The sequence below is a fragment of the Eurytemora carolleeae genome, unplaced genomic scaffold (genome assembly GCF_000591075.1).
Source record: "Eurytemora carolleeae unplaced genomic scaffold, Eaff_2.0 scaffold2007, whole genome shotgun sequence".
In the NCBI taxonomy this organism is placed as follows: Eukaryota; Metazoa; Arthropoda; class Copepoda; order Calanoida; family Temoridae; genus Eurytemora; species Eurytemora carolleeae.
This window is the reverse complement of record NW_019398653.1, coordinates 22,955-35,607: the sequence shown is the minus strand read 5'-3', so window position 1 is coordinate 35,607 and position 12,653 is coordinate 22,955. Positions and strand designations below refer to the sequence as shown.

The 12,653-nt window shown below is 32.3% G+C and overlaps 1 protein-coding gene across 1 annotated transcript; it reads left to right on the top strand.

Annotated features, from left to right (window-relative positions):
• The first annotated feature begins 391 nt into the window (after positions 1-391).
• Positions 392-11,724, top strand: LOC111717566 (uncharacterized). Its single transcript, XM_023493066.1, has 14 exons — positions 392-514; positions 995-1,076; positions 1,609-1,659; positions 2,078-2,134; positions 2,189-2,338; positions 2,648-2,753; positions 3,173-3,309; positions 4,834-4,938; positions 5,037-5,118; positions 6,198-6,291; positions 7,722-7,810; positions 9,107-9,164; positions 10,208-10,249; positions 11,332-11,724. The coding sequence occupies exons 1-14, from the start codon at positions 508-510 to the stop codon at positions 11,391-11,393; spliced, it is 1,122 nt and encodes a 373-aa protein (XP_023348834.1). The 5' UTR covers positions 392-507; the 3' UTR covers positions 11,394-11,724.
• The last annotated feature ends 929 nt before the right edge of the window (positions 11,725-12,653 follow it).

Genomic DNA, 12,653 nt, shown 5'->3' with positions numbered 1-12,653 from the left:
CCAGCGTATCCTGGTTTTCAAGTACCCCAGCGGGGATAGGGTTAATGATTAATCTAATTCTTTGATATTCTGCGTGGTGGTCATACTCTGCTGGGATAACTTAAATTGAGGGATCAAGCACTGATCCTTCAGTTTAAAAATACCCACATTGGATTGTTTAAGATTAACTATACTCCAAACACAAGGTCCTACCTCAGATCAAAGTAGATTGGATCAAATAAGATCAGATCGTAATGGGATAAGATCAGAGATCTACACTCCTGTTCTGACTTCAGATTGGTTTGCTCTTGTCAATTTTCGTGCCAAAGTTGTATATTTCCATCATTATGGAATATACCTTTATGAATTTTCAAAGGAAAGTTTGATAATCAATATTCCAATAAATATAAAATGTTTTGTTTGTAAAGTCCAAATGTGGCTGGATTAAGTCCAAGTGTGGCTGGATTAAGTCCAAGTGTGGCTGGATTAAGTCAGGCTGGATCTGTGTTCACTTCAGGAGAAACCTTTATGCAAGGTACATTTCAGTTTAATGGCAAAATTTAAAATTCTCTTTCAGGCCTCTTTTCTCAATTTACTTTAACCACTCCTAGCCCAGATGTTGCTAAAGAAAGTTGTAAAAAAAAACGTGATTTTTCACCGTTTTCTAAATATTTGACAATCAAAAATAAAAATATTCAGAAACATCCTGCCAGATATCGTCAATACCAAGTTAAATGATTTCCAAAATGTTATCACATTTTAAAATCCCTAAATATTTACAGAAATAACCCAATTTAGCCGAGAATGGTTGTAAGGGCCAACATTGGCGGGAAAAAACGGTGAAATGGCCAAATTAGAAGAATAATTTTAAGATGCTAAAATTTTTAATTTGAGCTTGTTTTACCCTAATGCTTCCCAAAAAATGGGTCACACTGCGCACATCCGGGAATTTTTTTCAGGGGCACCATAACCGTGCCCTCCCCTAAGAATAAGAATTGTTTTGTTTGTAATCCAGGCTATGATGATACTAAGGTTGAAAACATCTTCAAGGAAGCACTTAATCAGAAAATGGGTTCCACTGCTGAATTCATCTTCAGGTTGTCTTTGCTTATATCCAATTATTTGTTATTTATTATCCAATAGAGTAAACTCGCAATTTTTTTAAATTTTATGCTTAGTTTTGTTTTATCACCCAATTAACTTTCATAATGGAATTGAGTTTTTGTCACAAACTCTAATTTTCTAATCTTTTTACCTCAATGTCGTAGACCTTTAATATTTCAAACTATGAATAGGTTTAGATCAAATATTCTATGCTTGAAATATCAATGGTTTATACTAGCCGGTTACAGAGTTAGAAAATTGGAGTTTGTGGCAAAGACTCAATTCTTCTGTTTTAGTTTGTTATCTTATAGAGAAAACTCTCAAATTTTTTAATTTTATCTCTCAATTAACTTTCATCTTTATAACCAGTTTTCATCAAACATAAATTTAATAAATTTCTTTATTTGTTCTAGATAGTTTATTTTTTGAATTTTATGTAAATATAAAATAGTATTTTTTTTTCTCATACTCTTGCTAAAGGCTTTTTTAATGTGTTAGATCTAATTTTTTGGTTTCTATTTTCAGTTTGGGTGAAGAGTTGTTTAATCATTGCGGATATGGCCCAAGCCCTATCAGGTAAATGCTTAGTTTTACCACCTACCGACCAACATTACCGACCAATATTACCGACCAACATTACCGACCAATATTACCGACCAATATTACCGACCAATATTACCAACCAACATTACCGACCAACATTACCGACCAACATTACCGACCAACATGAGCGACAAACAAACATTACCGACCAACATTACCGACCAACTTTACCGACCAACGTTACCAATCAACATTACCGACCCCAACAGAGGGAATTTAAGTTATTACAACGACATTCTCAAATGTCTTAAGTCTGCATGAAAAAAGTTAATTTTAATTTCAAAAGATGATAAAATTGGGTATAATTACTTTTTTAGAAAAGTATAAATTTTACCGCACCAAGGGTTCTCTTGCTGGGCTCTTAACTTTCATTAAAGTAATTTTTATTAAGTTTGCCTGTGAGAAATGGTCGAGTGATGATGCAAGATCTGACAGAAATGGATTTGAAGTAAGCAGATTTATAAATCTTAATTTGTCTTATTCATGTTATATTTTTATTTAGAGGGTTTTGGAGTGTTTTTCTGGACCCAAGTTTATCAAGTAGGATTGCTAAGGGACTCGAGGAAACTGGATTTAACTGTTTAAACAAAGACAGCCCAGAGGAGTACACCAAGGTTCGAGTGTTGGTTCTGTCAGAGAACGTAAAAAAATAGTAAGCTTTTAAGTTTTTAAGAGTGGTAGATATTTATTTTCATAAATGGCTTTTTAGGTTTAAATTAACAAATTTTAAAGTAAAAAGTTATAAAAAGGGTAAAAAAAACTTGCCCTTAGTTGACTAAATTTTGTTCCCAAGAGCATTAATTTCGGGGGGGGGGGGAAGGGGGAACTTTTAAAAATATTTAGAAAAATATTTTTTTACTTTTTTAAACTCTAATTGAAGTAATTAACATCATACTATTAAACATACATACTTCATCAAGAAATCAAGAAAAAATTCAGTTAAAATTCTCTACTGTTTTAGTGTTGTTCTTGCCCTGGATAAAGATTTGAACTCGCTGGCTCCAGAAGCAGATTCTAGGCTATCTGATGATAAAGAGAATGCCATAAAACAAATACTATCGGCAAAGGTAATTTTTACATAATGAACTTTTTTCTTAATTAAATCCTTAAGAAATTGTACAGAATTGATGTTTAACTTTTACACTTGAATCTCCATTTAATTTAATAAATCACTATTCCTTGATATACTTCAACAACAGGAAACTTGCCATAATTATTACAGATAAGTACTAAAGTTCTTTTACCAAACTTGATCCACTTGGTAATTAGATTGTGGAAGTTAAAACTCAATCCGAGGCCAAATTTAAAGAATTTGAGCCGCGGCTCAAACATGGTTGGTCCCACTTAAATTTTATTCCATTTTTCAAGATTTAAGCTGGCGCTCAATTGAAACCTGTTTTTGGGGGATTTGAGACGCGGCTTAAATTCATTAAATTCGGACACAGATGATCTTATTTGGTATCATTAACTTTTCTTTGTGCTTTAGACTTTGAACGATGTGCTTCCTGCTGGTTCAAGTTTGAAGATGTCCTTTAAAAAGATGTCGTTAAAGGTTCATCCGGACAAGAACTCCCATCCTGGAGCCAAAGATGCATTCAAGAAACTGAATGATGCTTTTGAAAGGTATTTGTCACTTTTTATAAAACATTTTCCTGAATGAAAAATTCACAATTTGCATCACTTGAAATTTACACTGAACTGTTTTCCAAAGCACCTTACCTGTCCTTACAGAACAGCATTACTCAGAATTTATATTTTGACCTGAAAAATATAACGAAGATGGATCCAGTGTCCGAATTTGATGAAGTTTAGTCGCGGCTCAAATCTGCCAAAAAACGGTTTCAATTGAGTCAAGCGCCGGCTTAAATCTTTAAAAAGGATAATACAATTTTAATTGGAACCAACCATATTTGAGCCGCGGCTTAAATTTGAGCCGCGGCTCAAATTCTTTAAATTCGGCCTTAGGTCCAAAACCTGCAATACAAATCTTTTTGCTCTCAAAACATAAATCTCAACTGTCAACTTGTGAGAGCATAAAAATTATCAAACTGTTAAAAAAATCAGTAAACCTTGAAGATATTTTTACCGTTCACAAGCTGAATCCAAATCCATTTTTTCAAGATGGATTTGGATACGCATCAAAATCTTCAGTTTATGTTAAAGGGAGTGACCGGCAATGTATGGTAGTTGAACTGAGAATTTAGTATTGTGGAGAAATTTTTTATGATTCCTTTGAGACGTATAAAACGTTTTAATGATGTAAAACTACTGAGTTTGAGCACAAAGTCTACTTTCAAAATCATCCATTTTGGTGGTTACGTTTTGAGACTCGATTTTTCTAAATTAATAAATAACGACCAAAAATTTAACAAAAAAAAAATACAGTAAACCAATCAATTGTTAAGGAACAGGTTGAGAAAATTAAAATTGACTCTTATCATTGGAAATAAGTAATCTTATTCAGTTATTGGTTTCTGTAATTTCTCATTGTTCACAAACATTTTCTGTAGATTTTCTGGAAATATTATTGAAAAGACGACATTTGAAGAATGTGTAGAAAACTGCTAACAAATTCGTAAAGAATGAGAAATTCAACATAATGATGAAAAGAAATAATTAATTCTAAAATTGATTTATTGACAATTTTCTATTGGAAAACATGCTCCTAAACATCTAATTAATTTACTGTAGAGCTTTTGATACATTTTTGTTGTTGTTTTTAAATGATTTCAAAAAAATAAATTCTCAAACGTAACTACCCAAATGGATGATTTTGAAGGTCGACTTTGCACTCCAACTCAATAATTATACATCATTAAAACGTTTTATATGTCTCCAATGAATCCGGAAAAATTTCTCCAAAATACTACATTCTCAGTTTAACTACCATACATTACCAGTCACTCCTTTTAAACAGGTTTGGGTTAAGACATGTGCGGCTGCTAGCTAGGTCTTTTTTATAAACGCCTTTTTGAGAATTTGGACATTCTTACTTGGTTATATAATTTTATAATTGAAAATTGCCATTTAAAGATAAAAACCACAGAATACAAAGTAGTAAGAAGGAATTAAATTCTCTTATATCTTCTCTCTATTTTTTGTCTCTGTGGAAAATATCTTTTGTAAAGTACACAACATTTTATCAAGGCTCTCCACTGGCAGCCGAGGTTCTGAGCCAGCGTTAGAGATCACTTCTACCCCCTCAAGGTTGACTGGAAAACCTCCAATGGTTATATCGGCCACTTATAATTTGTAAGTAGATTTTTTATAAGATTTTGAAATTTTTCTATCTTCATAAAAATATATCACATGCAGAATTTGTGAATATAGTCAATCTTTTTTATGATCAGTACGAAGGTGAGCACTGTTACCATGGTAACAGAGAAGGAGCTGGATATTAGGGCATATCTCAATTCATTTGACACGGAAGAGGTAAATTTACCAATATAATTGGATGAAGTTGTTTCAATGAAGGAGTAGAGAGAGGCTGAATTTAATGAATTTGAACCACATTTAGAGGTGGTTAAAACATGAGACACGATTCAAACATAGTTGGTTAAGCTGGAAATTCTAATTAGTGTTTCAAGATTTGAGCCGAGGCTTATTGGAATGGAACCAGTTATTGACGGTTAAGTTACGGGGTTCAAATTCTTTAAAATCGGCCTTTATGGATTTGACTAATGCACTGCTGGGTCCCAGATTAATAAAGATAAGGAGACCTGAGGCTGAATTCAAAGAATTCGAACTGCGTCTCAAATTTGAGATGCGGCTTAAACATGGTTTGTTCCACTTAAAATTGTATTCAGTGTTTCGAAATTTGAGCCAGCGCTCAATTGGAACCTGTAATTGGCGGTGCAGCAATGCGGTTTAAGCTCGATTACATTTCCACTCCATGGACTGAATTGAAAGAAGTCGTTGAACTACGACCAGGCGGTTCAATTATGCATCTTTTTCTTGAATTTTGAATTAGTGATTCAGGATCCTGTATACAAATAGAGAACAGTGGAACCGATTGTGTTTATTTCAGTGACTTCTCTCTAATTCATTCAATCTGGTCTCATGTCTATTCACTCAATGAGTGTTTTCAATTCTTGAGAAGTTGAAAAATCTACACAACAATATATCTACTTTATTATTGAATTTATTAATATTATAAACCTAAACATACTATTTTGTGGAATATCCTTAAAAAATACTGATAACAAAAAGAAAAAGAAAATAGATACATTTGCTTGCAGGTCCCTGGTCCAAAATTAAGACAAAGATTATAATTATTTTACACCTTGAAAGGAATTGAGTTTTTGTCACAAACTCTAATTTTCTTATCCTTATATCTTTGCATTTCAATGTCGGAGACCTTAGATATTTCAAACTATGACTCAGGTTAGATCAAATAATGATAGTTTGCAATATCAAAGGCTTACACCATCAGATTGCAAAGATAAAGCGATTGTAAAATCAGAATTTGTGGCAAAAACTCGGTTCCCTTGAAGGATTTGCATGACTTTTAGGATGAACTGTCTGAGAGGATTAAGAATGTTCTCAACAACTACTGGGAGAATATGGATTCAAAGGGTTGGATAGCAGATCCAGATGGGAGAACAGGTTAATTTAGATATTGAGGGTGGGATAGCAGATCCAGATAGCAAAACAGGTTAATTTAGATATTGAGGGTGGGATAGGAGATCCAGATAGCAGAACAGGTTAATTTAGATATTGAGGGTGGGATAGCAGATCCAGATAGCAAAACAGGTTAATTTAGATATTGAGGGTTGGATAGGAGATCCAGATAGCAGAACAGGTTAATTTAGATATGGAGGGTGGGATAGCAGATCCAGATAGCAAAACAGGTTAATTTAGATATTGAGGGTGGGATAGGAGATCCAGATAGCAGAACAGGTTAATTTACATATTTAGGGTGGGATAGCAGACCCAGGTAGCAGAACAGATTATTTTAGATATTTAGGGTGGGATAGCAGACCCAAGGAGCAGAACAGGTTAATTTAGATATTGAGGGTGGGATAGGAGATCCAGATAGCAGAACAGATTAATTTAGATATTGAGGGTGGGATAGCAAATCCAGATAGCAGAACAGGTTAATTTAGATATTGAGGGTGGGATAGCAGAACAGATTATTTTAGATATTTAGGGTGGGAAAGCAGATCCAGATAGCAGAACAGGTTAATTTAGATATTGAGGGTGGGATAGCAGATCCAGATAGCAGAACAGGTTAATTTAGATATTGAGGGTGGGATAGCAGATCCAGATGAGGAGAACAGATTATTAGTTTATATATTAAGGGTGGGATAGCACATTCAGATTAATTACCTATTTAATTGGCATAAGTTATCTAGTTTTGATTACAGTACGGTTATTGGTTCAATTAAGTTTATTTTAACTAGACCATGCAATTGGGTTAATTTTCGGTCAAATCCTTTCTACAGATACAAATCATGCATACAATTTAATTGTAGTAATCTATAAGATAATATTGTATTTACACTGTACTTCGAGGCCGGCCCCTTGGTTAGAATTAGTATTTCCCAGTATACCACTCAAATATTAATTGGTCGCGGGAACTTGTAGTGAAGTGCAATATTTAATTTCCTGATACAGTACAGTAGTAGGCGATAATATCAATATAATAAAGACGACTTTTTATTAATTTTTTATTGATAATAAGCTTTTTTCGAAGTACAAGTTTACAAGTAATTAAAGAGAAGTTTTTTAAATAACAGCTTCTCTTTGTTTCAAATTATTTGTGTATCCATGCTGTCTTAAAGCTTGATAAATATTAAAATTGAAACAGAAAGTCGTCTTCATTGTATTGGTATTATCACCTACCCCTGTAGTTGTACACAATTTTATCGTCTTCAGAGATGAAACTGCCCAAATATTTTCCCGAAAACTTAACAGAGCAGGTGGTTATTTTACTTATTCGTCCCATGGGACGTAAAGTAACCTTATGTCCCTGTTTTGGGGGAATCATAGTTACTCTACGTTAATTTCTTTAATTTAATATTTCTTTCTTGAAGTTTTGAAAGTCGAGCTGGTCAAACAGATACAGGACAGAATCTACTATGCAAAGGAGGTCATCTTTCAGGGGAAACCAGAAATACTAGAGGTAAAAAAGCTTTTTTTTAAAATAAAGAAACGAAAGTAGAAAAAAATTCTCGAACTTTGATGCATTTTCGACAAAATTTTCGCAAAATGTTCGTTTGGTAAAATTCGAATATTTTTATGTTTCGCATGAAAAAGAATATCGAATTTCTGACCTTGAGTGTCTGAAAACTAGATATTTCTAGAAAATACTAGAAAATAAGCTATACCCATAAAACGTTTTGTGACTTCTGAAAAATAAATATCTGTAACGATCTAGGTCCCGATCAATCTCCCTATACTTGACTCTAACTCGAATAATCAGTCTTCAAGACTCTATCTCTCTAGCCAAAACCCTGTCTCTCTACGTCCGTTATAAACGACTGTTGATACTATACTAATTTATTGATACAGGTGAATATAGATTGACCGGGCTGGCCGGTCAGGGTCAGATATAACATAGATAATAACGATAGTAAACTAGATAAACAACACATGCGATAAGGATAGTAAAATAAGCTTCATCTCCTGAATTTATTACATATCTGTTTGGTTGCAAAGATTTGTTGTATTCTTGCAATAATCACAGATTTAAGCATTAACTATATTAAAACGTGGTTCACTTTTCCTGGAGTTGTGTCTGCTTATCGGAGAATGTTGGGTTTGGCTCCGGGGGTATGATTTGCAGTCGACATTACACGGAGTTAGTTTTAAGGGTTTATGGTCGTCTACAAATATGCTAGTTATGTTTCAACAAGAAAATATTGTATACTAGGTATGTTTCTACAAGATAATATTGTATGCTAGGTATGTTTCTGAAAGATAGTATTGTATTCTAGGTATGTTTCAAAAAGATAATATGATATGCTAGGTATGTTTCTACAAGATAATATTGTATGCTAGGTATGTTTCTACAAGATAATATTGTATGCTAGGCATGTTTCAACAGGTTGATCTAATATGCTAGGTATGTTTCTACAAGAAAAGATAATATGTCAGGTATGTTTCTACAAGATAATGTTGTATGCTAAGTATGTTTCTACAAGATAATATAGTATGCTGGTATGTTTCTATACAAGATAATATAAATAAACTAGGTATGTTTCTACAAGATTTTTTAATATGCTAGGTATGTTTCTACAAGAAAATATAATATGCTAGGTATGTTTCTACAAGATAATATAATGTGCTAGGTATGCTTCTATAAGAATTTATAATATATTAGGTATGTTCCTACAAAATAATATAATATGCTAAGTATGTTTCTACAAGATAATTTTGTATGCTAAGTATGTTTCTACAAGATAATTTTGTATGCTAGGTAGTTTTCTACAAGATGAGGATAAAACTGTATGGGGATGACTGGAGTGAACGTCAAGGTATCAAATATGCTTTTTTCAGGATTAACGTGTCCTACATAATTGTTTCTAATAACTTATAAATCATCTTCTCTATCAATATTCCAGCAAATCATTATTTGTTTTTAACTATGATTAGGGTTTCCATCAAAACGTTTCTTGAAAAAATGCGAAAAATTTCGTTCATATTTCGCAAACTTTTTCGCGAAAATGAATTAAGCTAATAATGCAAAAACAATGCAAAATTTCACGAGAAAAAATGCCCATTTCGCAAAATTATTTTTGCGAAAACAATTGGTGTTGAAGCTGTAGTCTTTTTTGATAATTTTCGCTAACATTTTTCTTTTTTTTAAATTCCGAATTTTTTTCGTGAAATTTTCGTATTATTTTTCGTGAAATTTTCACATTTTTTATTTCGCGAAACGATTTTTCTTTTTTGCTGGAAATTTCTTTCATCAATGTTTTTTAGTTTTTATTTTAGGTAATAATTATAAGTTATTTAATATATTATGTTCACCTTTTTGGGCGCTGCCTCTTTTTTTCTAATAACATCTGCAACTGTCATTTGGTTGAGAAAAAAATTGTGGAGCCTTTTAAAAACCAACAAAAATGTCAACATTTGTTATGGGCCGAATCTTTCAAATTGGTCATACTTTGACCTTTTTTTGGGTCATGTGGGTTGCCACAAAAAAATGACGTTTATTAGAAACAAAAAAAACAGAAACAAATATTGACTAGACATTTCTTATACCAATAATACCAATTTTAGCTTCTGTTTGTGATCGGTTTAGCTGCGTTTTTACGTTTATTGGATATAAACAAACAGACAGACAACCAGATAGAAAATCTGTATATCTACATATATAATAAAACAAGACATTTGTATATAAGTTCTCTATAGCCAGCCAAACGGATGAACCGATTGGGCTGAATTTTTTTTGTGGACACTCATGAGTGCGCCAGGGGGTACAATTCGAAATTCTTTTTTTCCATTTAAAAAAAAAATTTCCCCTTTAACCAGTAAAATGTACATTAAAAATAATCATTTATAGAGTATATTTTAGAGATTGATATCAATTTTGGGGATTCCTCTTCATCCTTTACAGGTGAGAGGATTATCATTATTATTATTGTTACTTCACGTGGAGTTAACAGTTCTGTCAATATTTCAGAAAGCTGTGACTTTCGATCACAATTTGACCCCTTAAACATAATTTTATAGCCTTTTTTCTTAAATAATTTTTTGTTGGCATGTTCATTTTAAATTAATAAATATAAAAAAATCTGTAAGTTTAAAGATTGTTGAATAATAGACGAAAACACGTTTGATTTCATATAAAAGAAACCAAATGCTTCTCTCTCTGGTTATTATGATTATTATAGACTTGAAAAGAATTCAGTATTAAAAAGCCAAGATTGAGTGGAATAACAAAACATGGTTGTACACACACATATGTACATTATAACTATACAAACAAATAGTGTTGGATCAAGTTGATTTAATTAAACATGACAATTTCCTAAGGGCGAATATATGACTGCTCTCTTCAGATACTTCATCCTAACTGCCATCCTCAGGGGGGTATAAGATGACTGATAACATTGCTTTCTCCGCCGATAATTAATGTCTCTTTCTCCGGCATCATATTAAACTCCCCTATTTCTCCAGATAAGGACTGGTTCGATGCTCTCTGAAGTTTATTGTCAGGCTGTCCATACTCCGGGTTCAGTATACCCTGAGATTCACTTGGCCTTATGTTTTCTACACTAGATTGTATTTAACATGCATCATTTCCCCGCTTCTTGGGGGCAATGAACTTAATCAGTTCTATGTACATATGATGATTATTATTATTATGATTATTATTATTATTATAATTATTATCATTATTTAATATTATTATCATCATCATCATCATCCAGTATCAATATCAGTATTAGTATTAGTATCAGTATCAGTATCAGTATCAGTATCAGTATCAGTATCAGTATCATTATCATCATTATCATCATTATCATCATTATCATCATTATCATCATTATCATCATTATCATCATTATCATCATTATCATCATTATCATCANATCATTATTATCATTATCGTTATCGTCGTCGTCGTCGTCGTCGTCGTTACCGTTACTGTATTTTTATTATTGACTATTGACTGACTATTTTTGTATAATTTAGGACATGAGTTGGCTGAGAGATTCCAGTTCGTTAAGAATTGGTGGGAAAACTTTAATTATTAATTGATTTGAAGTCCGTGATATGAATATATTTAATTGATCATAATGATTGATCATAATGATTGGTCATAATGACCAATCAGCCTACATTCTGAAAATTCATTAATGTTCATTCTGAAAATTCTATGATTGATTTAAGGAAAAAGTAAATATATGTAAGCAGAAGAAATTGAAAGAGAAAAATGCAAAAATCTTGAAAAAAAACCTCAAATATTTTTGCTTCTTCTTGAATGCTGATTGTCCCTTGCATTCGGAAATAATATAAAGAATTGTGAAACCTGTCTTACAAAGGTTTTTTCTGAAGTTTTGAAAATTTATTTGTTTATATGTTTGGAAAAGTTATATTTTGATATTTTTGGAAATAGATAGATTCAGGGTAGTGATGTGACAAATAGATAGATTCAGGGTAGTGATGTGAGAAATAGATAGATTTAGGGTAGTGATGTGACAAATAGATAGATTCAGTGTAGTGATGTGACAAATAAATAGATTCAGGGTAGTGAATCCAACCAATATTTGTTGCCGTCAGTTTGACTGGAGTTTCCACCGGAATTTCGGGTTATGACTCTCGATCTATCTTAATTCTAGTTTGAAATATCTAATGTCAGTGACATTGTGTTGCAAAGATAAGGGAATTTTAAATCAGAGTTTGCGGCAAAGACTCAATTCCTTTACGGCCGAATTATTTTTCTTGATGAATCAACTTTTTAGTTGTTCAATTTCTTGATGGATGTCCAACGAAAAAAGATATATATTTCGCACATTTTCTAGCAAACATAAATACTATAAAAACTGACCCCAAACTTAGCCCTAATTTTTTGCCCCCCCCCCTGTAGTTTTTTTTTATATAACTGAAAACTCAAAAAGTATTGGTAAAAGGCTGTTGAAATTTTCTGACTTTTCCTAAATACCCTTAGACTCCTTTTAGGTATAAAACCGAGCCAAGGCACACTGCCTGAATGACCACTTTTTCCTGTAACAAACTAAATCATTGTTTTGACGCACTTTAAGTCAGATTTTGACAATTTTTAAAATTAAAATATTGGAAAGCTTATGACTTAAGGAAATGCATTGTACAAGTTTTGCAAAGAAATGTTGGCAAATATTTTTTGCATACAACGCGTCAAAAGAATTTGCTCATTATTAGTTTTTTCTTAATTACACATCAGGTTATGCACAATTTTGCAATTGTTTGCATATTTGAAATGGCATGGTCAAGGGCTTTTCAAAAATAACCATTTTATCATTTTTGGACATTTATTT

Excerpts from the sequence above, each read along its gene's own strand:
- LOC111717566 (XM_023493066.1), top strand. Across the intron at positions 2,135-2,188 it reads CTGACAGAAATGGATTTGAA|AGGGTTTTGGAGTGTTTTTC; the intron begins GTAAGCAGATTT and ends ATTTTTATTTAG. Across the intron at positions 4,939-5,036 it reads ATATCGGCCACTTATAATTT|TACGAAGGTGAGCACTGTTA; the intron begins GTAAGTAGATTT and ends TTTTATGATCAG.